The 27100-nt window shown below is 39.5% G+C and overlaps 2 protein-coding genes across 2 annotated transcripts; both read right to left on the bottom strand.

Annotated features, from left to right (window-relative positions):
- Nucleotides 1-1063: 1063 nt before the first annotated feature.
- Nucleotides 1064-13885, bottom strand: LOC143863957 (uncharacterized). Its single transcript, XM_077374765.1, has 5 exons — nucleotides 13103-13885; nucleotides 4521-4579; nucleotides 4251-4379; nucleotides 2404-2539; nucleotides 1064-1634 (listed from the first exon to the last, which is right to left on the bottom strand). The coding sequence occupies exons 1-5, from the start codon at nucleotides 13799-13801 to the stop codon at nucleotides 1320-1322; spliced, it is 1338 nt and encodes a 445-aa protein (XP_077230880.1). The 5' UTR covers nucleotides 13802-13885; the 3' UTR covers nucleotides 1064-1319.
- Nucleotides 13886-25150: 11265 nt separating this feature from the next.
- On the bottom strand, nucleotides 25151-26050 carry LOC143864031 (uncharacterized). The gene has a single exon (XM_077374847.1). The coding sequence runs from the start codon at nucleotides 26048-26050 to the stop codon at nucleotides 25151-25153; it is 900 nt and encodes a 299-aa protein (XP_077230962.1).
- Between the last annotated feature and the right edge of the window lie 1050 nt (nucleotides 26051-27100).

Here is a 27100-nt window from a genome sequence, read left to right on the forward strand (position 1 = left end):
GGGCAGTGCCAGTTTTGTTTTCCTTTCCTCCCGATGTTTAAATGTTCAGTTGCTTTTTTTTTGATAACCCTCCCTTTAGGAGCCTATGTATTTGGGGCACGTATACCCTCAAGACTCTTTAAGGAGTCCAAGGCCTATTTAAGTTGGGGCCCGATAAATGAACGGTTTAGGTCATCGAATTATGTGGGCACTGCGGTATTTTTTTAAATAAAATTAGGGTAATGATATATTCGCGCCCTTTTCTGACAGTCTTGGGCAGCCGGTTGTAGTGAAAATGTTAGTAATAAATACACGAGTGGAGGCTGGCCAAGGGAAGAAAAGGGGGCCATTATATCACTTCCCTAAAATTACTTGCATGTAGAAGTTTCCCAACATTCAGATAAGCATGCAGAGCAAACTAGTTACATGCTCTAATCTTTGCAACGCAAGCGTTTACAAAAATAAAGGCCATTTTTTCTTCTGAATGGTCGGAATTTTCATTAATAAAACAAACAAAAAAAAAAAAAAGGGAAAAAGAAAGACCAAGATGGTCAGACAGCATTACAAGGGAAAAGAAAGATCCGACTGATCAAAGAGGGAGGAAATCAAACATTTCCAACCCCTACTTAACCATGCCATTTATTTTCTTCATGAATCACCTTCTTGAACACAGTTAAAGTTTAAATGAATAAATAACCCCTTCTCCAACAGCTTAAGCTTTTGGTAGTAACTGATAGTTTCACATGGTATCAGATCAAAGGTCCTAAGTTCAAACCTCCTTGATGTCAAAAATCCACATGCATGGTTAACCCAGAAGTGTGCCATGTGTAGGCCAACCCAAAGAAAGAGGGGCCACACGTGATCACCAGGGACACTCAACACCAGTGTACGTGGCAATCAAACCCACTTGATTCTTCTGACGTCAAGTACATTAGCCTCCCTTTAGTCATTGATACACTGACACTTTCGCCGGATGTAACTAGTAATCAAAAGGGGAGTAAATATCACTTCTCAAGAATAAATAACGCCTTCTCCAACAGCTTATAAGCTTTTGGGAGTTACTGGTAGTTTCACAAACACAATGTCAACATCAATGCCTCTGATTTAGCTTACAATACAAATAAAGCAAGAAAAAACCCACTTATAATATTCCAAAGAAGAAAAAGAACTACAGACAAGCTGGGATTAAATGGATAGTAACCCAGCAGTTTTATACAAGTTTACAACCATGGGATACAATCGAAAAATCTGGCGCAACCCAAAAAATCGAAGGAAAAAATAGTGAAAGAAGAAACTGAACAACCACGCATGAGATCATGATAGAAAAATAATCTATACTATCACTTGGAGTCTAGAATGTCTTTTCTTAGTAAAAGGTTTCCATCTTCATTTCTGTTGAACAGCTTCTCAACCAGTTCATCCCAATTAGTCCTTCCGCTGGATTTCGATTCACTGTGGGACACTTCTACATCATGACATTTGGAACCCACCTTGTCCGTGTCCTCTGTTGGTTCCTCTGTGGGTGTCACAGCATGGGGCACGTTCAAGCTAACAGCTCTTTCCAATGCATCTTTGTGTTCTTTCTCGAGTGTTTGTTTCCTCTCGAATCTCTGTATTGTTGGAGGCGTTGTTGCTTCAACACTCTCCTTCATCCTCTGCCAAAACAATCAGTGCCATCAATTTTGAGTGTTTGAGAATATAACACAATCATGCCTATGAATGGAGTTGTATGGTGTAGGAACATATTTTTTGAACAAAATACCGAGGTGTAAGTATTGGTAGGTTCCAGTGGTTTGGTGATCCAAACAGTTCATCTGTTAGGCCCTACAATGGATGGGCTGCATAACAAAAATCTCGTACGGGAGATAATATTAACCCTCCAATTTAAGGAGATTTTCACACAGTTGGCTTCTCACTTTGAGTCATCTGTTTAGCAAACCGAAGTTTTTTTTTGTGGCATGGTCTATCAATGGGTGGGGACAACAAATGAAGGATTTAGATTATTAAACAAGAACAATTTATCAATATAACTTTGAAGTACTTTTTATTCAATAGTGCCTGGAAGTTTAGAGTTCAAGGGCAGTGGATATAACTTGTTTGTAGTTATCTTACAAGGGCAATTTATCATGGAAAATTTTATTTCTGTGTATTCATGGGTCTGCCAACCATGAAATTTGGCTAATGTTTTTTGTTTGTGTTTTTAGGCTTTTCTTACCCTCTCTTCATTCAGTCCCTCTCGTATCTATTCCCCTCTCCCAGCCTCCCTCACCATTGGGTAAGCAAATATTCCAGGAAAAAATATTTTTTATGGGAGACAACGTGCCCGATATGTTAGATAAATAGCATGAACTATAAACCAAATAACCAAGCTCCATATGCTACAGTTAGTATTAGAAATACGTTGAAATTTAATTTTCTGCTTACTTCTAGAGCATTTCGAGATTCTCTTTCTATCCAAATAATTGCATGATCTCTTGTAGCATTGCATGATAGCACAATATGTTCAAATCTTCCTTCAACTGGAATCGCAGTCCTCACATCAGGAGGAAACCTTCCACATCTACAAAAGTAAGTATTTAAGAATTCAGTTTACAATCAAACGTAAGCATTGCCGGCCTAATAAAAGATCAGATCCTACTTACATTCCTATGTATATTTGGTATTTTTTTTTTGAAAAGATTACTGATAAAAAAAGGCCGGCCCAGTGCATGAGGCTCCCGCGATTGCGGGGTTTGGCGAGGGCTAGATGTACGCTGCCTTACCCCTGCTTTGCAGAGAGGCTGTTTCCATGACTCGAACCCGTGAACACCAGGTCACAATGAAGCAACCATACCGTTGCGCCAAGGCTTGCCCTCTCATACAAGGATATTACTAGAAAAAGAATTACAAAGGGAGCAGAGTTGCCCCTCATACAAGGACTCCCAACGCTCACCAGATTGACCCAACAAATTGGCCAGCTCATTGGCTGATCAAGGAATACAAGAAAGAAAAGTAAAATTTCCCAGTTAATTTGACAAGTAGATCATATATCTCCAATAAGAAAAAGGGCAATCATTGCTCTAGTGTTAGCAAATTTATGACATCGTGTGATAAAGAGAAGCATGCCTTATAAAGTCTTGGGACTTTCCAGATGGTAGATGCAATTTTCTGCTAATTATTAACTGCAAATTATAGTAGCCAATAATAAGAAGCATATAGCTTTGAGCAATTCCAAGAGCAAAGTACCATAGCAGCAATTTTGTGAGACATAAGTATAAAATTAGTCAGAATTTCTGTTTGTCATACAAAACTCAACTCAACTCAACTAAGCCTTTGTCCAAAACTAGTTGGGGTCGGCAGAAAAGTTCAAAGTTTATGGCTGGATGCCAACCTGACGCCAACCCTCCTCCTTTATCTTGGCTTGGCACAGGCTTTGAAAAACACAGGCAGAGTTCTGTTAGTCATACATTTTTTTTTATTTTTTTTTTGGCTTAGGAGCACAAGATCTCTCTTGGAAAACATATATCTGAATTTAAAGGTTATATGTGTCGTTTCTTTCTCCGAGTTTAAATGATAATGTCCTGTATTAATTTAACAGTATTATGTAGGGAAGTTTCCTTCTTCGAGCATAAATGATTATGTCCTGTATTAATATAACGGGATTATGGAAGGAGATAAGTTTTTGCACAAACAAATGTAAAAGAAATGAAATCGCCGGAAGCATTTGGTCAGCTGAATACGTGTTTTAAAGGGGTTGGGCATGTAGCTCAATGGTTGAGGCTTTGTGTTCTTGCAAAATACGCTATCCTTCTAATGCACTTTCCTGATAAGTTTTTTCCTTTATGAACAAATGTGTTGTTTTCGATTTTCTTATGGATAATCAGAATCCAGCAACAATCCAACCTTCATAGGGCAATCGAAGCAAAATTCCCCTCAAATTCTTGATACAAAGTATCCAATACCCTTAAATCCATGTGTGTTATCAGTATCTCAACGTGTGATTCGTTGCAACATAAACTTTTACCTATTGCCTTTATTTCTATGAAAGTGGTTGAATGTACTGTATATAACTATATATATTCACCATTTGGGCAAAGAGATACATCAGCCCGAACCATTAGACCATTACATATCAATATCAATATTTGATTTATCCATTTGTAGACATTTTTTTGACAAACGCTGAATTGAATGAAAAGGGAATGGTTCTGTAGAACATAGTTTTTTGGTTTAGGCTGTGTTTGGAAACAGATATTCAACTCAGGCAAAAAAAATTTTAAAGGTTCAGGTACCTGCAAAATTTTCTCTCAACGATATGATACATCCGTCCAGGAGCATATAGCCTTCTCGGATCTCTAAGCTTTCTATCCTCCGGTATAAACGTATCTCTCAGGCAAATGAGAAATATATAGCAGGGCAAGCTGTCCAAAGCAGTAAGACCTGGTTTAAAATAATAGTAATTCACTCCTCTTCAACCTTAACCTAAAACAACTGTTCGCTTGAATACCATAAGATGGAGACAGAAATAGTCTCAAAAGCATTATTTAAAAAACAAATCTCACCAGAAGATCGATGTAAAAATATTCTCCAACGGTGTTGGTGTTCTTGGCAAGAAATCATCCTGGAAAATTCCCATGGTTAAGACATCACAATCAGTACTAGATAGTGTGATGGGAGATTAAAAAAAAACCACAAAAAAAATAATTACTGCATGGCAGAAAGCTAGAAGTTTTACAGAATTGAGTTCATAAGCATAAATTCCTTCAAATCAGATGGTTAACATTGTTCGATCGGCACAACTATGTTAGAATTACAATTTCAATAATCAGAAAGCTAGAGATTTGCACAATTGAATTCATAAGCATTGTTAGAATAAGCCTATATGCCTATGGGCATTTTAGTCATTGTACAGCTTTTAGTATATTAATAAAAGGGTGAGGGGGATATACCCAACTCACACACTTTCTCTCTAATCTCTTTTGCAACATGGTATCAGAGCCCTAGGGTTTCTGATCCCTAGGGAAACCTTTACCCTCCATCTTCTCCATCAACCCTAACCCTAACCCTCCCCTTTCTCCCTCTCTCTCACCTAACCCTAACCTAACCCTAACCTAACCCTAATCCGCTACAGTATCGCTACAGTACCGCTACTTCTCCTCTCTTTTACCCAGCCCTCCCTTCCTGCCCTTCCTAGCACCCCGTCGCCCCCCTCCCTTCAAACCCAACCTGCTCCACCTATTATAGCCTCTAAAACCCTCTTTTAAACCCTAATCTATTTTCTGGTCTTGCGTTTCATTGTTTTTCTTTGCTCAATGTGCTGATCTTCTTTAATCCTCTTCTCCATTTCTCTTTCAGCATCTTCCTGGTTCTTTATGGGTTTCTCTATACTCATGTTCTGCACCTTTGATATCGTCATATGACTCTTTCTATTGATTAGTTTGTTCTGCCTATCTTTCTCTCCTTTCTATTTGCTGTTGCCGTTGGTAGTGGGTTCTTTGTTCGTCTATATTCGTTGTCGTTATGGATCCTCCCGTCATTGTTGATCCCTCCATTGGCATGACCACTGACGCCAATGCCTCTACCACCATGGGTTTAAAATTTCGACCGAAATCCAAAATTTCGGTTTTCGGTGGGGACCGAAACAGTTATTTGGCGAAATTAGAAATTTTGGTAATTTCGGTCCGAAATTTTGAGAAAATGACTTTTATTTTTAAAAAGAAAGCGTTACAAAATTTCGGAATTTTGAACGAGAGTAATTTCGACCGAAATTTTGAAATTTCGGTTTTAGGGAAGACTGAAACCGGTACTGAAATCGGAATTTTAAACCTTGTCTACCACAACCTCGGCCCCTTCTTCTTCTTCTCACTTGGCACATGTGGAAAATTCTTACCCACAGTTGAATATTGCCAAGTTTGATGGAACCAACTATTTACCGTGGAAGGTTGCGATTGAGACTTACCTACTTGGGCGAGGCAAAGTCCGTTTCCTTCGTGAGGATCCTCCTTCGCCTAAGGATCCTACGTATACTTGCTGGGAGCAGGAAGATGCATTGATACAGAGTCTTCTATGGCAGAGTATGACTCCTGATATTTATTCTACTCTGATTCTTCTTCCAAGTACGAAGGAGATCTGGGATCATACTGCAGTGACGTATTCTGGGGTTGAGAACATCACTCGTATATGTTCCTCTTACTCTGAGGGGATACAGTTCTGTCATGACATGTCTCTTGAGACTCATTACGGGAAGTTCATCTCTTTATGTCAGCAGCTTGATGTCTTTCTGCCACTCACTTCTAATATTAATGTTCTCCGGCGTCAACGGGAACAGATTCGAGTGGTGCACTATCTTGAGAGCCTAGGCCCAGAGTTTACTCATCTGCGCCATCAGATTCTTAGTTCTGGGAACATTCATTCGTTGCGCGACTCCCTCCCTCCCTACTTCTGACCGTTCGGCTCTTGCAGCATATGATGGTGGTGGTGGTACTCATCCTTCTCGGGGTGGTGGTTCTTTTTCACGAGCTTGTGGCTACGGTGGCCGTGGTGGTAGTCGTGTTGGGAGTGGGCGTGACCGTCCTTATTGCACCCACTGCCAGCGCGATGGTCATGTCATTGAGACTTGTTATACACTGCACCCCGAGCTCAGGCCGCCTCGATAAGCTCACCTCAGCACTTCTGTCCCATCTGACTCAGTCGTCTCTGCCCCTGCCTTGCCACCTGCTGATGACTCATTCTCCTTTACTTGGGCAGACTATGAGGAGCTCCAGCACCTTCGACAGAGTGCTTCGCAGTCCACTGCTGGCTTTGCTCAGCCAGGTAGTTCACATACTACATTACTTTCTAGCTCCGGGTCCTGGATCATTGGCTCAGGAGCCTCGAACCATATGACTGGTAACTCATCATAGCTCTTTTCTTTTCGCAGTTTTCCACCTGCTTTTCAGTCATTACTTTAGCTGATGGTTGCACTACACTTATCACTGGTATTGGTACCACATGTCCTTCACCTAATCTTCCGCTATCTTCAGTATTGTGTGTCCCTAAATCTCCTTTTAGTTTATTATATGTTAGCCAAATTACGAAAAATCTTTCTTGCTCTATCTCATTCTTTCCATGTTACTGTCTTTTTCAGGATCTTTCAACTGGGAGGACGATTGGATCGGGTCGTGAGGTGGATGGCCTGTACCGTCTTGACTGCATCCCCTCTTCGTCAGCCTTACACAGTTCAGTGGATGCCTTTCAGTGGCACTGTCGACTGGGTCACCCATCACTTCAGCGCCTCCGGGCGACATCCTTAGTTCCCTCTTCTGTCTCTCCATTTCATTGTCAGTCTTGTGAACTTGGGAAGCATCATAGAGTGTCTTTCCCTTCTCGAGTTGTCACTAGAGTAGATAGTTTATTTCAGCTCGTTCATTGTGATGTATGGGGACTTTCTAGGGTTGCGTCGAATAATGGATTTCAGTATTTTGCTGTTGTTATTGATGATTACTCTCGAATGACTTGGCTGTATCTATTGAAAGACCGTTCCCAGGAACGGTCTTCTCTGCATTTCAAAATTTTCAGAATGAAATAAAAAACCAGTTTAGTTGCAGTCTTAAATGCCTGCGTACTGATAATGCACGTGAGTTTTTTTCTGGTACTAGTGGCTTTCAGGATTATCTCTCCTCTCATGGCATTATCCATCAATCTTCTTGTGCATACACCTCGCAGCAAAATGGTGTCGCCGAAAGGAAACTGCGCTATCTACTTGAAGTGACTCGCACTCTCCTCTTCCAGATGCATGTTCCTAAAACCTACTGGTTTGACGTCATTCGCACTGCTTGTTTCCTCTCCAATCGTCTTCCATCTTCGGTGCTTCATGGGGAATCTCCATTTCACATCGTTTATCCACATCAGGATTCATTCCCTCTTACGCCCCGTGTCTTTGGCTGCGTTTGTTTTGTCCATCATTTGGGACTTGGCCGCGACAAGCTTGACCCTCGGTCAGAATGATGTGTTTTTCTGAGTTACTCTCGCACCCAGAAAGGATATCGTTGCTATAGTCCGCGTCTGCGCCGTTGGTATGTATTAGCTGATGTGACATTTTTTGAATCAGAATCATTCTTTGGCTCTACCTCCGTTCCTCATGTTGTCAGAACGGAACCTGAAGTGACCATTTCTCTTCCTGTTCTTCCCCCTCTTCCTCCGACTTCCTTAGCACCTCCTCCTGCTTGCCCCACTGGACAGGTTGATTCGTGTGCTCCTAGGGTGGCTCGTCCCCCTACTAAAGTCCAATATCAACATCGTCAACAACAGGCACAACTTCCTCACACCGACAAATTGTCTTCACAGGCAGAGATCTCTTTACCTTCTCATCAGGTACCTTCATCTCCTGTAGTTGTTTCTGACTCTCCTATTGCTTCACGTACTCATTCTCAATCTACTGCTCACCCCATTTCTAATTTTGTCTCTTATGATCGTCTAACTCTTCTTTTCAAAAGCTTTGTCTTGTCTGTGTCTTCTGCTGTGTTACCCCAGTCTCTGGATGAGGCTCTTCATCACCCAGGATGGCGAGCTGCAATGGATCTTGAAATGGGAGCTCTGCATTATAATCACACATGGGATCAAGTTTCTCCACCTGCTGGTGCTCATCCTGTAGGATGCCGTTGGGAGTTCTCCATTAAATATCTACCTAATGGCACCATTGATCGACTGAAGGCTCGTCTGGTGGCCAAGGGCAACACTCAGACATTCGGTGTCGACTATCATGAGATGTTTTCCCCAGTGACGATGATTCCTTCCGTTCGGGTTCTCCTCTCCCTTGCATTAAATAATGGATGGCATCTTCACCAGTTAGATGTGAAAAATGCTTTTCTGCATGGCGACCTCCTTGAAGATGTGTATATGGAGCAAGCACCAGGTTATGTTGCTCAGGGGGAGTTGTCCTCATCAGTCTGTCACCTCAGAAAAGCAATTTATGGGTTGAAGCAATCGCCGCGTGCATGTTTTGGCAGATTTAGCGAAGCAGTTATGAGGTTTGGCCTCAAGCAGTGTAGTGTGGATCACTCAGTATTTAGTCCTCAGCAGGATGCATTATGTTAATTGTATATGTCGATAACAACATTATTACAGGGAGTGACTCAGGGGGAATTCGGAAACTAAAAGCCTTCCTACAAAAAAAGTTGGCGACAAAGGACTTGGGACGTCTCAGATATTTTCTTAGGATAGAGGTTGCATATTCTTCTAGTGGTTTGTCTCTATCATAGAGGAAATCTTGGTGTGAAACCTGTAGCTGCACCCATGGATCCAAATGTGAAGCTGGTTCCAGAAGATGGTGAGTTGTTGAAGGATCCTGGTAGGTATAGAAGACTTGTGGACAAACTTATATACCTTACGGTTACTCGCCCTGATATATCCTACGCCGTTGGGGTGGTTAGCCAGTACATGACCTCTCATCGTACTTCTCAGCAACTAAATCTAAGATTCAGTACTTTGACATTCTCATCACAAAACTTGGATAAAAGCTCCTTGACACCATCTATAGAGTTTCCTATGTCTAAAAGATGGATGTTTCATAAAGTTTATAAAATCAGAAACTTTCTATTTTTTCAATCTCCATCCTTGATCAACTAAATCTAAGATTCAATACCATCTAATCCTCATCTCAAAACTTGGCTAAAAGCTCATTGACACCATCAAGAGGGTTTCCTATGTTTAAAAGATGGATCTTTTAAAAAGTTTCTAAAATAAGAAACTTTCTATTTTTTTAATCTCCTTCCTTTATCAACTAAATGTAAGATTCAATACAAACTCATCCTCATCTCAAAACTTCGCTAAAAGTTCCTTAACAACATTTCGAGGGTTTCCTATGTCTAAAAGATGGATGTTTTATAAAGTTTCTAAAATAAGAAACTTTCTATTTTTTCAATCTCCATCCTTAATCAACAAAATCTAAGATTCAATACCATCTAATCCTCATCTCAAAACTTGGCTAAAAGCTCTTCCACAACATCTCTAGGGTTTACTTAGTGTAAAAGATTGATGTTTTATAAAGTTTCTATAATAAGAAACTTTTTATTTTTCAATCTTCATCCGTCAGCAACTAAATCTAAGATCTAATACCCTCTCATTCTCAACTAAAAACTCAGCTGAAAGCCCCTTGACACCATCTCTAGGGTTCGGTCACTCAAGGACCTACTCCACTCCACCAAGACCTCTTGGTGCTTTCACTACGGATTCCCTTAATGGCGGGGAATCAACCAAATTATAATGGTCCGGCTCCGCCTTGCAAGACTCGCCACGAATTGGAGAAAGTTCTGCGTCTCCAACACTCGCTCTTGAGATGGCTACACATCTCTTCGCACTCGCAAAAAATACAATGTTCTTCAAAGAAAGAAAGCTAAAAATCCCTCTACAAGGGTTACAAAGGATGGATGTAGATGTACAAATTTAAGCCTAATCAACTTCCTTGGTTAGAGATGAGAGAGGCACTAAGAAAACTTTGGTTTGATCTTTAGAATGTTCAAAATAATGTTCAAAGATGGTATAGAAAGGTTTAGATAGTGTATATAAAGCCCATTTGAAAATATGACCGTTTGGGGGTAAAACTGTAAAAAACGGAGTTGAAAAAGTCAACAAGAAAAAGCCCCAACGACACTTTTGCCTGGCCGCTACGGTCGATCGGGCCACAGCGGTCGCCCGTCCTTATCGGGCACCTTTTTTTATTTTCAAATTCTCTATCGTCGCGGTCGACCAACCCAATGGCGGTCGTCTGGCGAGGACTACCTATTCGCTCAAAAAATTCGGCTCAAAACCTTTACGTGGTCGACCGACTCTTGGCGGTCGTCCACCCCAACCATACTGGATTGTTTCTGTATGAAACAATAACACATCCGCGGTCGGCAAGGACTACCTCGGTCGAACGGCCCCGATAAGTTTCGAGATGCTTGGAATTCCAGGTTCCATCTCGCACTCACCCGGCATAGCCCAGTCGACCGGCCCTATATGACATTCCTTTTTTACTTTAAAAACTTTTGGGACTTTTGGGCCATGGATTTTCGGATTTAATCCTACATTTTCAAATACAATTTCAAATAAATTTTATCCTATGTTTAATGCCTTTGACATCTCTAAAAACAAAGAGAGGAGTACTGTAGACACCCCATTTTGACTGGACCATTTTTTCCGAAGTCGAATAAATTACCGAAAATCGAATAAGAGTCCCGAAACCGAATAAAATTTCGAAACCGAATCCCAAAAGTTCCCGAAGGAGTAGGTCCTAAATGCCAAGAAAATCTAAAACTTTGTTAGCTTGTTGTGTTCATGGAGGAGTACAAGGTTCCCAGAAGATGGCCATTGTTCTAAGCTCCAAGCAGAATGCTTGCAAATTTTCAGCAAAATCGGAGAAGAATTGCCAAATATAACGAACGGAGTAAGTGCAAGAATCAAAATATGGTTGTATGAATGTTATTTTTTCTAGTCATGGCAGTAGGGGAGTGAAAGGGATAGGGATTATTATTCAAACAACATGGTCATACACTAATTGAGGGGTTCTCAGATGTTGATTGGGCAGGATCCCCCTGCGGATAGGAGATCAACTACTGGGTATTGTACCTTTGTTGGAGGTAACCTAGTTTCATGGAAAAGTAAGAAACAGGATGTCATTGCAAAATCAAGCGCAGAGGCAGAATACAGAGCCATGTCGCACACTACGACTGAGATTATTTGGTTGAGATCACTCCTAGCTGAGATTGGTATTGTGTTTCCTTCGCTATCACAATTGTATTGTGACAACAGAGCAGCTATCTATATTGCGATGAATCCGGTCTTTCATGAGAGAATAAAGCATATTGAAGTTGACTGTAATTTCATTCGTCAGAGAATCCAGAAAGGGGACGCGCTGTATTTACTCGTTTTGCAGAACAGTTGGCTGACATGTTTACCAAATCATTAAATAAATCAAAACTGAGTGACATATGTAAAAGCTAGGAATGTACAATTTATACATTCCAGCTTGAGGGGGAGTGTTAGAATAAGCCTATATGCCTACGGGCATTTTAGTCATTGTAGTTATTGTACAGCTTTTATTATATTAATAAAAGGGTGAGGGGGAGATACCCAACTCACACACTTTCTCTCTAATCTCTTTTGCAACAAGCATAAATTCTATTTCAATAATCAGAAAGCTAGATATTTTACAGAATTGAGTTCATAAGCATAAATTCCTTGGAATCAAATGACTCGGATTGTTTGATCGACACAATTAGATTAGAATTACAATTTCAATAACCAGAAAGCTAGAGATTTTACAGAATTGAGCCCATGAGTATAAATTCATTCGAATCGGATGGTTAGGATCTTTCAATCGGCACAGTTAGATTAGAATTACAATTACAGTAATCAGAAAGCTAGAAATTTTACAGAATTGAGTTCATAAGTATAAATTCCTTTAAATCAGCTGGTTAGGATCGTTCAATCCGCACAATTAGATTAGAATTACACTTCGAATCAGATGGTTAGGATCATTCAATCGGCACAATTAGATTCGAATTACAATTTCAAGCATAATTTCCTTGGAATCAGATGATTAGGATTGTTCGATCGGCACAATGACATTAGAATTACAATTTCAATAATTAGAAAGCTAGAGATTTTACAGAATTGAGTTCATAAGCGTAAATTCTCTTCTAATAACCAGAAAGCTGGAGATTTAACAGAATTGAGTTCATAAGCATAAATTCCTTGGAATCAGATGGCTAGGATTGTTTGATCGGCACAATTAGATTAAAATTGCAGTTTCAATAACCAGATAGCTAGAGATTTTACATAATTTAGTTCATCAGAAATATGAAAATCATACATTTAGTGAAAAAATGAAACTAGACAAAATAAAAAAATTAATTTTTTTCAAAATCTTAAATTCAAATTACTATACTTTTAAATAATATTTTAAACTTATATGAATGGTGTAGTGTACACTTTTACATTCGTTTTAGTTATTTTGCTATTTTTAAATTTAATAACCAAATAGAAAAATAAAATTTAATAGAAACAGTTAAAACTAATAATATTAAAATTTAACTTTGTTTAATCGTCACAATCAGATTAGAATTACAATTTCAACAATAAAACTCTAATATAAACCCTAAACTAATTTTTTTTTTTTACTTACCTGCAAAATAACAGAGTTTATGACATCAGCATACTTCACAGCAAGATTCAACGACATACACCTCGCCGGAGCAATCGCATAACATCGGATTTTACTCCTCGGAATCCCTCCGAGCCGATCTAAATGATTCACCACCAAAATCGTCAAAAGCGCGGCGATTCCTGACCCCAGAGAATGTCCCACAAAGACCATCTTATAGTGGGACCCATTCTCTCTCCACAAATCTTTCAACGTTTCTGATTCCCGATTTAATAACCAAATCGCCGATTTTAAAAGTCCGTGGTGAACGTACCCTCCATCGAACATTTGCATTCCTAATCGATTGTCTAATAAGAGCTTGTAATCGGTCTCTTTGGAGAGATTAAGACCACGAATGGCTAGGATGATTTCTTGATTATCATGGTCGGTGTAGATTATGTAAGGTGGGGCCTGGCCTTGGGTTTGGTCATAGGTGGCGCGTTTAATGAGCCAGTTAGGGTTCATTTGGTAGCCAACGGGTGGGGGGTTTTTAGGGTTTTGGAGGTCGTCTTCATAGATTGCGAGGATGGCTCGGCACGTGCGAGGGACTGGATCAAACTCGTGTGGGGTGGCTGTGGGCCAGGTTTCGCTGTCGTATGAGCCGATGTAGGTGCAGCGTTTCCAGAGCCAGCGGGTGCAGCCGAAGCAGAAAACGTATTCTAGTCCACAGGCTACGGACATTTTTTTTATTTTTTTTTTGTGGAGAGGAAGAGAAGGGAGGAATGAGATTTTTTGGGGGATTTGTGGTGTTAGAGAGGGTTTTTGTCTTTTGAGGAGGAAAGGAAAGGGGGGATGAATTATAAATTTTGTGGGTGGTGGGCCCTACTGTGATGTGGATTACAGGGTGGCGTTATCAAAAAGTACAAAAAAAGGAAAGGAAAGCAGGGGAAATGCAGGACTCTGATGATTCTGATTGGATGACAGCCAGCCGTCAGCGGCGGTATTAAAGCATCCTGTCTTTTAGTGTTTAAAGAGGCGTCCAAAAGTGTTAAAGTTCCCAAAAGACAAGCTTCATCTTTGCAATTATTAAAACACGAGTGGTAAGCCCCAGGGGTGCAACTTCGGTCTGGCTCAACCTCAACTTCGATGGGTTCAACCTGATTTTGGCTCAAGTTGGGTTGGCATTTCCTTGGGTTGGGTTGGGTTGGGTTGGGAAAAGCCAACCCTACGTCACCCGAACCCGACCCTCGTTCTCTAATTTTATCTTAATTTTCTTTCGATTATTATATTTGTCTGTTTTGCCCGAGGTGAACCCAAACCAGCCCGAACTGATTTCGAGTAGATGGGTTGGGTTAGGCTTGGGAGATTTAGATGTGGGTTGGTTTAGGGTTGATCATCCTCAACCCAAGGCTCAATCCGATGCAACCCGGGTTGCATAGGTTTGGCCTCAATTTGATCCAACCTGACCCGAGTTGCACCCCTACATGTTTTGATATTTCTACTAAAGCTTTTTGTCTTCTGGCATTTAAGGATGTTAAAAGGTTATTACAGTTCCCAAAAAGCACTCACAAGCCGATTAAACAAAGAAATTGCGACCGTGCAAGTAAACATGGTTGAGCTGATATAATCACCCTTTTGGAGAAATGCTACGGTAGGGTGTGACCTCATTGTATCGTAATGAGGGAGGCACGCCTGGGATTACGTAAGGCCCCACCTGTGATTGTGATTGATCTGGACTGTCCATCTCATAGGCTCTATGTTAGATTTTTTTACTTTGCGCTAAATTCGTTGCATCCGACGGTCAACATTCAATGACCAAACTTAGATGTTAGAATGTTGGATTGGGATGATATTTGGGCCTTAAGACATCCTACAAAGGGCGTTAAAGCAACACCAAATGGGAAAATCAATCCTTGAGCTTCTCATGGAATAAAATATAAATGGCGTCATATTGATCAAAGGGCTGGGATCATCTCAATAAAGTGGGACCAGTAGCAATGGGCCTTCTGCGATGGACGCTAGCAAATCCCTCCTTGGAATAAAAGGGAAATGATATTTTTGCACCCGAATAAAATGAATCATAGATTTTTTACAAAACATTTTCCTTAGTCTCTATTTCTTTTACTCAAACCAGACTAAGACAAATTTTACACCACATATGCATACTCAAGCCAGACTGTTCGTTTGATGACCCTATACGGATGATCTATAAGCCCGAAAACTTGGCCCAATAATTAGACAATCCTCACTGCCCGAAGAATAAACTGATCCATTGAAAGTCTAGATTGAAAGAAGGTTTTCGTTGGGAAATGATAAATGCGCCTCTTTTCATCACGTAGAACACCCAACTGCAGTGTACGTGGCAATCAAATCGGTTGAATCCTTCTGACGTGAAGTACATCAGCCCCTCTGTAGTCATTGATACACTACTGCTGGTGTCCATAGTAATGAGAAGGGGCGCATTTATCATTACCCTTATTGTTTTTAGTTTCTAACCATTGTATATAGAAAATTTAGACAAATGGGTTTGGTCAACTAACTTAATATTATATTTTAAATGAAAAGGACCAGTTCTAGAGAAATAATTCTTGCCATCTACTCTAATAACAAATTATTGATTTAGCTGAATAACTACATAAAATTGGTAGACGAATTTCTTAGGTGGATCTTCTTCGTCAAAGGATATAGATGTATAGAAAATGCACATCCCATTTGACCAAGCCTAATTTTAAACGTGTTACGCCAAAACTAAGACATCCGCGAATGAGATTTGTCTTATTAAGACAGGGATTGAGCCTCTAGCTTAATAGTTAGGCATTGTTCTTTAACTTAGAGATCGGAGGTTCAATCCCGGCTTACCTAACAAAATAAAAATCCTCATCAGGTAGGTAGGTCTTAGAGAGGATGTTTGAAAGGTATTTATCTATCTATGTATATAAGTACTATATGCCCTAATAATTAAGTAATTTTTATTTGGATATTTTTTACATGAATAAATGATAATTTATTTTATAGCTTGCAATATCATAATTGTTTATGCGTACTATATTTTAATATCATATTTGATATTTATATAATATCCCTCGGAGGGTGTTGGGATGAAGGAAAAAGAAAATTATGGAAAATATTGAAAATAAAATTCTAAGGTCTTTTAGGCTTGCAATTTTTCTTTTAAAGCAAGGATATGTATTGATTTTGGAAAAAAAAAACTATGAAAAATAAGTTGACCATACATTAGAAAATTCATTTTTCTTAGAAATAATACATCCAAACAACCCCTTAGATAACATTGGAGACACAATGATTATGATTGGAGGATCATTGGGCGATACAGGCCATGTTTGGCACCCATGAATTTTTTTTTTCATGATAAATTTAGTTTCTCAAGTGGTGAGAGAGGGGTAGGACGGGGTGGGAGGAGTGATCCAAATTTATATTTGTTGATTTTTAAAATAAATTTTCGGAATTTATATGGCCAAACATCCGATCTGACCGATGGGGCATTCAATCGCACCTTCTATGCATGCATGTAATTTCTAAATAAAAATGAATCAAAATACCACAAATATAATAGAGTGGGCAAAACAAACACTACTCACAAACCTATCTTTGAATTCCTAGAAAGATAAAATAAAAGAAATACTTCCTCTATTTATCTATAGGGAATGAACAATGATCTAAGAAGAGAAAAAGAAACAAAACAGAAAACGAGTTTGAGATATTCTTCAAACTCACAATTCTACATCCCAGTGCATAGTTTCTCCTTTTCAGACGAAGGAGATCTTCTTCTTCAAAGCCATAAGATGTGTGTTTCTGAGGCCTCTTCATTTCTTTATCGTTCTATTTTTATTCTTGATTGATATGCATGCCCCTATTTATAATAGTAACAGTTTCCTTCAATCCCATAATTATAATAAATAGTATGTCTCAGGCTTACTACTAATTGTAAATTGCATGTTTGTTATAAATATTAAATTGTGGACTTACTAAAAATAGTAAGTTTACTTGGAGCTCTTAGGGATATTTTCTCCTAGAGATATTCTCTCTTTCCTTCTTAAGAGAAACTCTTTCCGATAAAATAGACTAGAGAACTGTCAGCTCATCATATCTTTGATATTTATCTTATTATTTACAAATGTGCAAATCTACCCATGTGAAATATTATCTGGTGTGTAAGACCCCTGATCTGGGCCCACATATCTCTAAGATCCACTTGGATAAGGACAGATTTGAGAGGGCACGAATGATTAGAGGGTGAGAAGTTCCTAAAAAACAAGGAAACAAAAAACTCTACTCAAAATATGATTGATTTTTTCCTTGCTTTTAGGCACTTATCATCCTCTACTCATTTGTGCCCTCTCAAATCTCTCCCCCCACCCCCACTACCCCTCTCTCACTATATATAACAAAATGAACAATCAAAATACAGCTATCGGTCACTTTCTAGCACTCTCTTTCCATCATGGGTATTGTTGGGGTCAAAATCGGGCTCCAATTGTTGGGACCCGGGTAGAACTCGCCCTCAAAAGCTAGCTGTTAAGGGGAGGGAACCCATTCCCTTATAAGCCCATCCACATCGTTACACTCTGACGTGGGACTATTTTGCTTTCACGTGGAACCCCCCAACAATCTCCCCCTCCACGTGGAAACACGGTGGACAATCTCACCACTCCACGCGGCAGGAACGTGGGAACTACGAGATCTTCCCCGACGAATTTTCCCGTCCTCGGAGGCATACCGGGGTTACCGAGCTCTTCCCCGAGGGATATTTCCATCCTCGGAGGCTAAACTGGGGTTACCACGTGCCCGACTCTGATACTACTGTTGGGAATTTAATCGGGTAGAACCCGCCCTCAAAAGCTAGATGTTAAGGGGAGGGTGCCATAATCCTTTTAAGCCCATCCACATCCACTCACTTATCCGATGTGGGATTAATTGCTTTCACGTGGAACCCCCCAACAATCTCCTCCTCCACGTGGAAGCACCATGGACAATCTCGTCCCTCCACACGGCAGGAACGTGAGAACTACGAGATCTTCCCTGATGGATTTTTCCGTCCTCGGAGGCTGTGGACCCCGATCCGAGAGAGAGGTGGGAGACGAGCCCCTAGCGGCCTATGGATCATCCACATGTGAAGGAGAGCTCTACTAAGGAACTCTCGAAACGGATGCCACCCTCATAGCATAGCACGAGTGGCGATAAACGAGGAGATACCTCTTGATCAAAGGATAAATCCTCAAACCAAGACGTACCTAAAACAAACTCAGAGTCACCATCCATGAATAGGCCATGGAACCCAAAAAACAAATATGCTCTGTATACCGTGGATAACTAGAAATATATATGGGCTCGAACTTGATTACGAATGGAGAAGGTCCGAAGAGCACCCCCAATCCGTCCGAGTGCAAGCACTTGGTCTCTTATGTCATTTATTATTAACCTTGAAGAGTCTTGAGCGAAAATCATGTAAAATAGGAACAAATATCCCCGAGTGGACGTCTACCTAAACATGCATGACCCGGAGATAAAATAATAAACATGCACAAAATAAATGGAAGAAGTGTCGCCTAATCACAGCTAGGTTATGAGTGACATGTCTAACTGGTGTCTAAGTTCTGGTGGACAAACACATGCATGCTACAGCTAAATATATAAGGTCTGCACAGGAAAGTAAGAAAACACAACAAAACATACAACACAACTCGACATCACATACAATACAACAAGACAAAACTCTAAACTCTAAACGTACTATCTAGGACAAATTCCTAATTCTAAAGGAATATCTTTTTGAAAAACAAGGTTTTAAAGTTGTTTGAATGATTTTTGAAAGATTTACAAAGTCTATTTACAAAGTTTGGCTGGATTTGGGATAAAGATCCCAAGCTGCACTACGTACCTCGTGGAAGAGGATCAAGCCAACGTAGTTTGAAAACAAACTTTCCTAGTACGCTCCTAAAATAATTTACTTTATGACGTTTCAAATATTTTATTGTTTTAAAATGTTTTAATGTTTTTGAATCTCCAAAGATTTTCAAGTGTTTTTGGATTTAAATTTTTTTAACTCTTTTAGCCAAAAGGAACAACATAAGAAAACACACTATGTAATCCAAATTGCGGAAGAGTACAAACACCATAAGGTAAAACCCCTAGGGCTAAAAGGAAGAAACTAAAAGGTAAACTAGTGTTTCAACTATGAAAGCTAGATCCTAAATAGGCAAGCTTTAACAAGACTGAATAACTCTCTATAAAAAAGGAAACTACGAGTCTATAAGATAGACTCCTAAATGAACAACACTAAAGATAGGGTGCAAATGAAACAAAGATTCTCTAATAACGGTACCGAAATGGTAAATGAGTCAAAGACTCTCTAATAACGCTGCCAAAGAAAAAATGAGCCAAAGACTTTCTAACACTCTATAAAGGGTACCAATAAGCTAAGGTATGACTCCTAAAGAAAAGAGTGACTAAAACAAATGAGACAAATCATCTCTCCTATAGGGCTCCGAGTAACCTTATCATTGCCCTAGCATTGATAAATAAGAGACGAGGCAACTAAAAGACTAAATTAGTCTTCAACTAGTAGGAGTGCAACTTATGAGACTTAAGGTAGTCTCTTAGTGTCGACATATTTATGGTCATCTTAGAATAACGCAAACCAATCTCTAGATGGAATTCACATTTTTAATACTAATGAAGCCAGGACAAACCTCTATCAGATTTTATGACAACCAATCCTACATAACGAGAAAGAATAAATCAATTATAAAGAGAACACTATATAAACCAAACATTAAGTCAACCAATTCCCATACTACAAAATAGAAATTTAATCTCGGGTGAGTAGCACGTTTATATAGCACGTTAACCTATATCATGAGAAATAAACACACACACAGATATATATATATATATATATATATATATATGAGGAAAGTGTTTCTAGTCCGGCCGACTAGAGATCATTCTCTAGTCTGCCACCCAAAAACACATGGGTCCCACATATTTGGGTGATGCAAAGCATTCATTTGATGAGGCCTGACATAGACGGTGTCCACAAGAAATTAGCTTCATAGGATCATCCCAACCCTATGATTTGTGGAGCTTAAAATGGACGGCTATAAACTGCCACAAATCTGTCCATTTTTTAACTCCACAAATCGAAGGGTTAAGAAGATCCTATGAAGCTGAATTTTTGTGGACATCCTATCTATGATGAGGCCTATCAAATGAATGCTTTAGATCACCACAAAATATGTGGGACCCATGTGTTTTTGGGTGGCAGACTAGAGAATGATCTCTAGTCGGCCGGACTAGAAACACTTTCCTCTCTCTCTATATATATATATATCACAAAGAAAACAGAGTCTGTTATATTCAGTACCAATGAGAATTCGCACTACTAAAGAGCAAAATCCTTATTTCATGTTCTGTTATCAATGATTTAATGGGATGATTTCGACGGATCTTGCTTAACCTGCCTTGATCCGTGACTTTTCACTAGTTTTTTGCTTAGTTAAGTAACCCAATGTTTAATCCGGATTTTAGATTAACCTTGATTGATATTATTTTGACTAAATGATCACAAATCCTTGGTAAAGAAATACACCCAGCTCAAGGTCTGCCCTCGCTCTGAAGATTTATGAAAATCGGGTCTCGGAATGGAATCAGGGCCCGGGCTGTGAAGTGACCCTAGCTTATTTTGTCCCGATTGATGATCTGTAAAGTCAGATTGAGATATTAATGACCTAAAACATATAAATCCATGATAGAGGGACTCTCAAATGGATTTAACACACTAAATTCACCAATCAGGGTATTTTTTCAATTTTTCGGATCTAATCATCTCACCAGGTACATCTCTTTATTATTTTGGTTTTCAGAAAATTTGAGGATGCATATTTTACCAATGAAATTCCATGGATCAATATATTAGGTTATTGTTGGTTAAAGTGTAGCAAAATGAGGGTGTCTACAGATGCCCCTCTTTGGCAAAGGTTACTTAGTAACCGCATGCCAAAGCTAAAGTGACATTCTCATTTTGCAGAACTTTAACTGACAGTAGCCCAATTCAGATGGGCGATGTGATGTATCAATTTGTATTTCTATAGCAATTTTAATGAAATATTCCAAACAAAACAACCTGATACCCCCGAATGCAATGCAATCCTAAATGCAGACTAATGCAGTATTTTTGTGATTTTTAATATTTTTTCATGCAGCATGCTTTTCTATCCTAATGATGCAAGATGATAGAAGTGTGGGTGAAGGTTACAGATGATTGAAAAGATGATGATAGGAGACCTAATCTAGAGACCATAACTTGGTAATCTAGGATAGAATTTTTCTGGAAATCTGATAGTCCTAATCTAGACACCATAGTCACGTAATATAGAATATGATTTTTTTTTTTTTTTGAAAACTGGTAGACCTAATCTAGACACCATAGCCAGGTAATCTAGAGTATGATTTTTCTGGAAGCTGGTAGACCTAATCTAAACACCATAGCCAGGTAATTTAGAATAGGATTTTTCTGGAAGCTGGAAGACCTAATCTAAACACCATAGCCTGATAATTTAGAATAGGATTTTTCTGGAAGCTGGTAGACCTAATCTAAACACCATAGCCTGGTAATTTGGAATAGGATTTTTCTGGAAGCTGGTAGACCTAATCTAAATACCATAGCCTGATAATTTAGAATATGATTTTTTTGGAAGCTGGTAGACCTAATCTAAACACCATAGCCTGATAATTTAGAATAGGATTTTTCTGGAAGCTGGTAGACCTAATCTAAACACCATAACCTGGTTAATTTAGAATAGGATTTTTCTGGAAGCGACCAACAAGGCCCCACATAATGTGAGACAGTCTTGACCATGATTTTCTCAGCTGGATGCATGAAGAGTATTTGAATGAAATGAGTATAGATTGTAAACTTGAAAGCTCTGGGTAGCTGGAATGATTTATGAATGAAATAGGATAATGGATTTTTGAACTTTTTGAAAAAAAAATGTGATTGTGATGGAGATGAAAATCGAGATGGATTGAGATTAGGATGGATTGAAACTGATGGAAGAAATATTAGGATGTAAGGATATTGATGGGGCTTGATGGAATTGAGACTAGGTGTTTGGAAAACCTGGGAGTTGAAAAACTTTTTATTATAAAGGAGCTTTGTCTGTGGGGATACGGATATTTCATTTTCTTTGACAAGAAAGGACAATCAGCAAACTGGACCTGATAAACTTATGAGTAAAGGAAGGTTTGAATTGAATGTAATGCTCACAACTCCTGAGGGTAGCTCTCTTTAACCATTACATCTGAGATTCTTCCAAGCCTGAGATGAGTTTTGGTTGCATGGTATTCTTCTAAAAGTCTTCACTTCTGAATTCTCTTTTAAACTAGCTTTGCTTAAACTGGCTTCTCTCACTTGTCTTTTGAAGTCTTCGGAATCAATCTGGCTCTGATGCATTCGCAAGTAAAAGTGATACCTTACCTCTTCACCGAAACAGTTGCAACCTTATGACACGAGGACGGAAATCAACTTGCATTAAAGTGAAGAATTGGCAAAAGACACTATTTGAGAAACTGAGAGATTCTGAAAAAGAATAGACTTGAATGGACTGATCGGAATAAAAGACAGTGATGCTTCTGACTTTTTTAATGTTTTTATTTTTGTTTTTGCTAAGTCTTGCCTTTCAGAGAATAATTTATCGATTGGTAAACATTTGAACATTTTCTTTAAAACAGTAGTACTTCATGGACATTATCACCGCTCCTTGGATTGCTTGATTTTCATGCCCCCTAGTTCCAAGAATTACATGTATTCTTGCCTGACTCTCTTGAAATTCCGAGTTATTTTCAATTGATGGATCACTCTGTGAAAATGTCGAAGGTAGCCTTCGTGGATAACCCTTACCATGACCAAGTTGCCCTTTTCGGGTTTTCAACTTGACGGACCGTCTGCCCTAGCTTTTGCCTGAACTACCCTTTTCAGGTTTTCATTTCAGCGGGCTTGTACCTTGATTTTTGCCTAAGCCGTCCTTTTGGATTTTCAACTTAGCAGGTGAATGACCTTAACTTTTGTCTAGACAGCCCTCACGGGTTTTCAGCCTAGCAGGTCTTCAAACTCCATTTTTTTTATTTATTTATTTGCCTGGAACCTTTGCATTGTACGCCGGAAGGACTTTATGGGTAGGATAAGGGTTCATTGAAGAAAAAACTTGAGGTTTATGCAAATTTCGACCGAACCTGTGTATACAGGTTGCCTACGTATCCCGGCATAGGAATCAGGTCGAGCATAGTTCAGGGTAGGTGCTCCTAGTTTAGAAGCTTTCATTGATGGTTTTGCTTTTTTCTCCTTTTCATTTTTTTTTTGTTTCGACCGAACCTAGTTTTGCCAGGCTGCCTACGTACCCCAGTGTAGGGATCAGGTCGCGTGTAGTTTAAGGCAGATGCCCCTAGTGTGATGGGTTTTGAAAGAAAATTTTATTCAGGCTCAAAGGGGTTTGAAAAGGGATTTGATTTTTTCCTTTTTAGGGTTTTAATTTTCTGGGATTTGCTCGGCCAAAGAAGGCCTTCCGGTGTTCAATGATAGAATTTTTTTTTTTTTTTTTGAGTTTGACGGCATTTCCAGGTAAGGGTCTTGTTGAAGGTTTTATCTGGTTCTTGACCCCTTCTGTTTGAATTTGAACATCGATTCTTCATCTCCAAAGGGATCGCGATATTAGATCTTGAACTCTTTTGCAATGAATTTTGTGTCCGCACACTAGTTCTGATAGATTTGACCATTGGAAGCATAAGAGGTGGCCTTAACTGATGCCCCTTGTGTACGTGTCTTCATTCTTTGATTTCATATCTTTGTAAGACCAAGCGAGGCTTTTCCCGTATTCTTGTAGTAGGTTTATTGATTTCTTGCATTCCTTAGAGGGTAATGTGTTCCCAATTCATATTTTCTGAATTAAAGTTTAAGTCCAAATGTTTATAATTCTAATTTCTTCTCTGAAAAGCTAGGCCTGATGCTCCTCTTCTTGTTTAAGTATTTGCTGTAACTCAAGTGGAGTTTCGTCAACCTTTTTATCCTCTTCCGAGGAGGGATTTTTTTTATTGTAATTTAAGTCAGAAGCATACACTCGAAGATACTGAGAAATAAATTTTATTGAATGAGAAGAAATTACATTTGCTGACTCTTCCTGAACAGGCTCAGGATTCACAATTCTGGACTCAAAATAAATGCAGGAAATAATGACTCGCCCGGACTAGGCACTTATTGTAACTGAATATAAGAACTGGACTCGGCATCACGACTGGACTAAACATGAATTGATAAAGACATAAACTTTAATCGGAAAGACCTTCTTCGGTTGCAACTGTATGGATCTGAGATTCAGCGAAACTTCCTTTGTCTTGGATAGCTGCAATAAGTGTCACTTCAGCTTCTGGTGCATCATCCACAACAAGAACAGTATCTGAACCAGCTTCTGATTTTTTAACAAAATAAACTTCTGACTGCAATTCTGGTAGGGCTGCCTTTCTGTGCTTCTTCTCCTCATCTTCTACTCCTACCCAGTTAAGGATATGGGGGTGATGTTGGGAATCAAATGTATGAATTAAGGTAGAATGATCAAACTCGGGATTGTCCAAAAATATGGCATTGACATCGGCTGGAGGTGGAGCAGCATGGTTTGGCAGGGGATTGTTGACTACATTTGGCTTTGGTGGAAAGACGAGTAGGTCATTATCAATAAGCTTTTGGATTACAAACTTCAGGCTTAAGCATCGATCAGTAATATGGCCTGGTCCTTGATGATAGTTGCAGTGATCCTGCGCTCTCCATGTCTTTGGAAGAGGGTTGGGAGGTGGCTTAATGGGTGGTAAGGTAATGTGGTCAGAGGCCAAACATTGTTTGAGCACAGCTGATGGTGGAACTGGGATAGGAGTAAATTCTGTTCTTGGCCTTTCCTGAGGCATGGCACCCTGTTGACTGTAATCAAACACTACAGCCTTCTGGGGCTGAGTGGTTCTAGAAACATTACTGATTTGGGCTGGTGTTTGTCTCTTAACTTCTTTTGAACCTGAGCTATTCTTGTTCTAAATTCCCAATGCCATAGCATCTTCAATTTGCGTGCCGGCTATAATAAAATGTTCAAAATCTGGATAGAATTGCAGTGACATATGCTGTAACATGTGAGATGAGAGGTTCTTCAAAACTATCTGTACTTGTTCTCTCTCAGACGGGCGATCCATCATATGTGCAACCTTCTTCCTCCACCTCTTTACAAAGGTCATGAATGACTCATTGGAATCCTGCTTTGTAGTTTCTAAGTCACGACGGGTAATCTCTGTTCCATCCTCATAACCAAACTGCTTAATGAACTGCTCCCCAATATCTTTCCATCTTTTATATCGGGTCTTGTTTAGACTTAGAAACCATTTTCTTGCAATTCCCGTCAAGGAGATTGGAAATAGCTGAGCCATCTGCTCAGGAGTTAGGCCTTGAGGTTGACACATTATGATAAACATCTGAAGGTGAGAAGTGGGGCAACCTACACCATTGTATTTGTCAAAGTCCGGCATTTGGAAGTTAGCCGGAAGATGGACTTCTGGAAAGAGAGTAAGATTATCAGGGTTAAAGCTGTCAGGTTCACGAATCTTGATATTGTCGACCTTCTTGGACAATTGTTCAAATTTTTCAGCCAGAGACTTGTCCCCTTGAGTGGTAACTGGATTATGATTCTCCTCTGCGTACTGCTCTGAATCTGGAACTTCAATATGAAGAGGAGTAATTTTAGCCTGTGGTTGAATCTCAGATGCAACTGGATATTTAGGTTCTTTTCCTTTTGAAGGTGAGGAAGAGGATGGACCAAACTTTTCTACAAATTGGGCTTTCAGAAACTGATTGTCCTCTTTGAGTTCTTTCATCTGCTGAAGGATATTGGCTAATACCGCATCAAGGTTAGTGGGTTGCAGATTCTCAGTAGGTTCTGTCATGGCTACTGGAGATGGAGATGACTTTCTGACCAGACGAGAGTCTATTCGAACCCAAGATGCTTGAAGGTAATCAATGGTTGACACAAGAACTCCTAACAAAGAAATGATTAAAAGTTTAGATACACTGGTGTTCTTGGTTGAAAACATGCATTGGCTAGAATGACTCATTTTGCAAACACATTTGAGACTGACGGATCTTTCATTCAAAAGATATTCCTTTTTGAAAGAATGTAATCAATGAATTAGTAAGGAATGACCTTCAAAAGGGGATGCCCCTAGTTTGAATGGAATGACATTTTAGGGGTTTTAAAGATGAACTCGACGAGGATGCCCCTAGTCTAAAGGAAGCTGAAATCCTAAGTTGTGGTTAGGAGATGAGACCTCAAAAGGGAACCCTAAGCAATATGGCATTACCCCATGATCCACAGAAAAGGAATAGAGGGTGATGATTTTGCAAAATTGTTGATCAAGAGGAGATGATTGGTAGGAATTGATGGGATTTCCTAGATCCAAGAACAATGAGATTATTATCCCAACCTCAAAGGCATTTTATGTTTGTGCTTTACTTGGAGGGCGCAATTCCTAACCCCTAATCTAGCGGAACCATTGTGATCGGTTCATGACTTTGTTTGTGTTCCTAAGACATCGGATGTAGCCCCAAGAGATCGGCTACCTATTCTAAAGATGGGAAAGGATTTCCTAGTCTAGGCTCACATGCGTGAAGTACACATGTCCGATCTACATGAATGTGTGGGGTAATCTAGGGGTAAGGCTAAGCGCTCCCTTAGCGCGAATCCGTGTTCAATATACTCTACCGGTATCCAGAATAACAGTACGTGAACCAACAGATCCGTTTACGCACCATAAAGGTACTAGGCTAAGAGTGGAATGCTTCTCTAACACAGAGGCACCGGGTCATGACCTCCCAGTCAACCATGCTAAATAACATTCCGGGTTCCTAAAATAGGATGTGTGTGAATGTGATATGCAAGGGTGTAAATGATAGTGATGTAAGTGTGTGCAATTTGGGGATTCGAATCTAATGCCCTC

This window comes from Tasmannia lanceolata, unplaced genomic scaffold, assembly GCF_043159265.1.
Source record: "Tasmannia lanceolata isolate RefF3 unplaced genomic scaffold, GAP_Taslan_0.1 ptg000044l, whole genome shotgun sequence".
In the NCBI taxonomy this organism is placed as follows: Eukaryota; Viridiplantae; Streptophyta; class Magnoliopsida; order Canellales; family Winteraceae; genus Tasmannia; species Tasmannia lanceolata.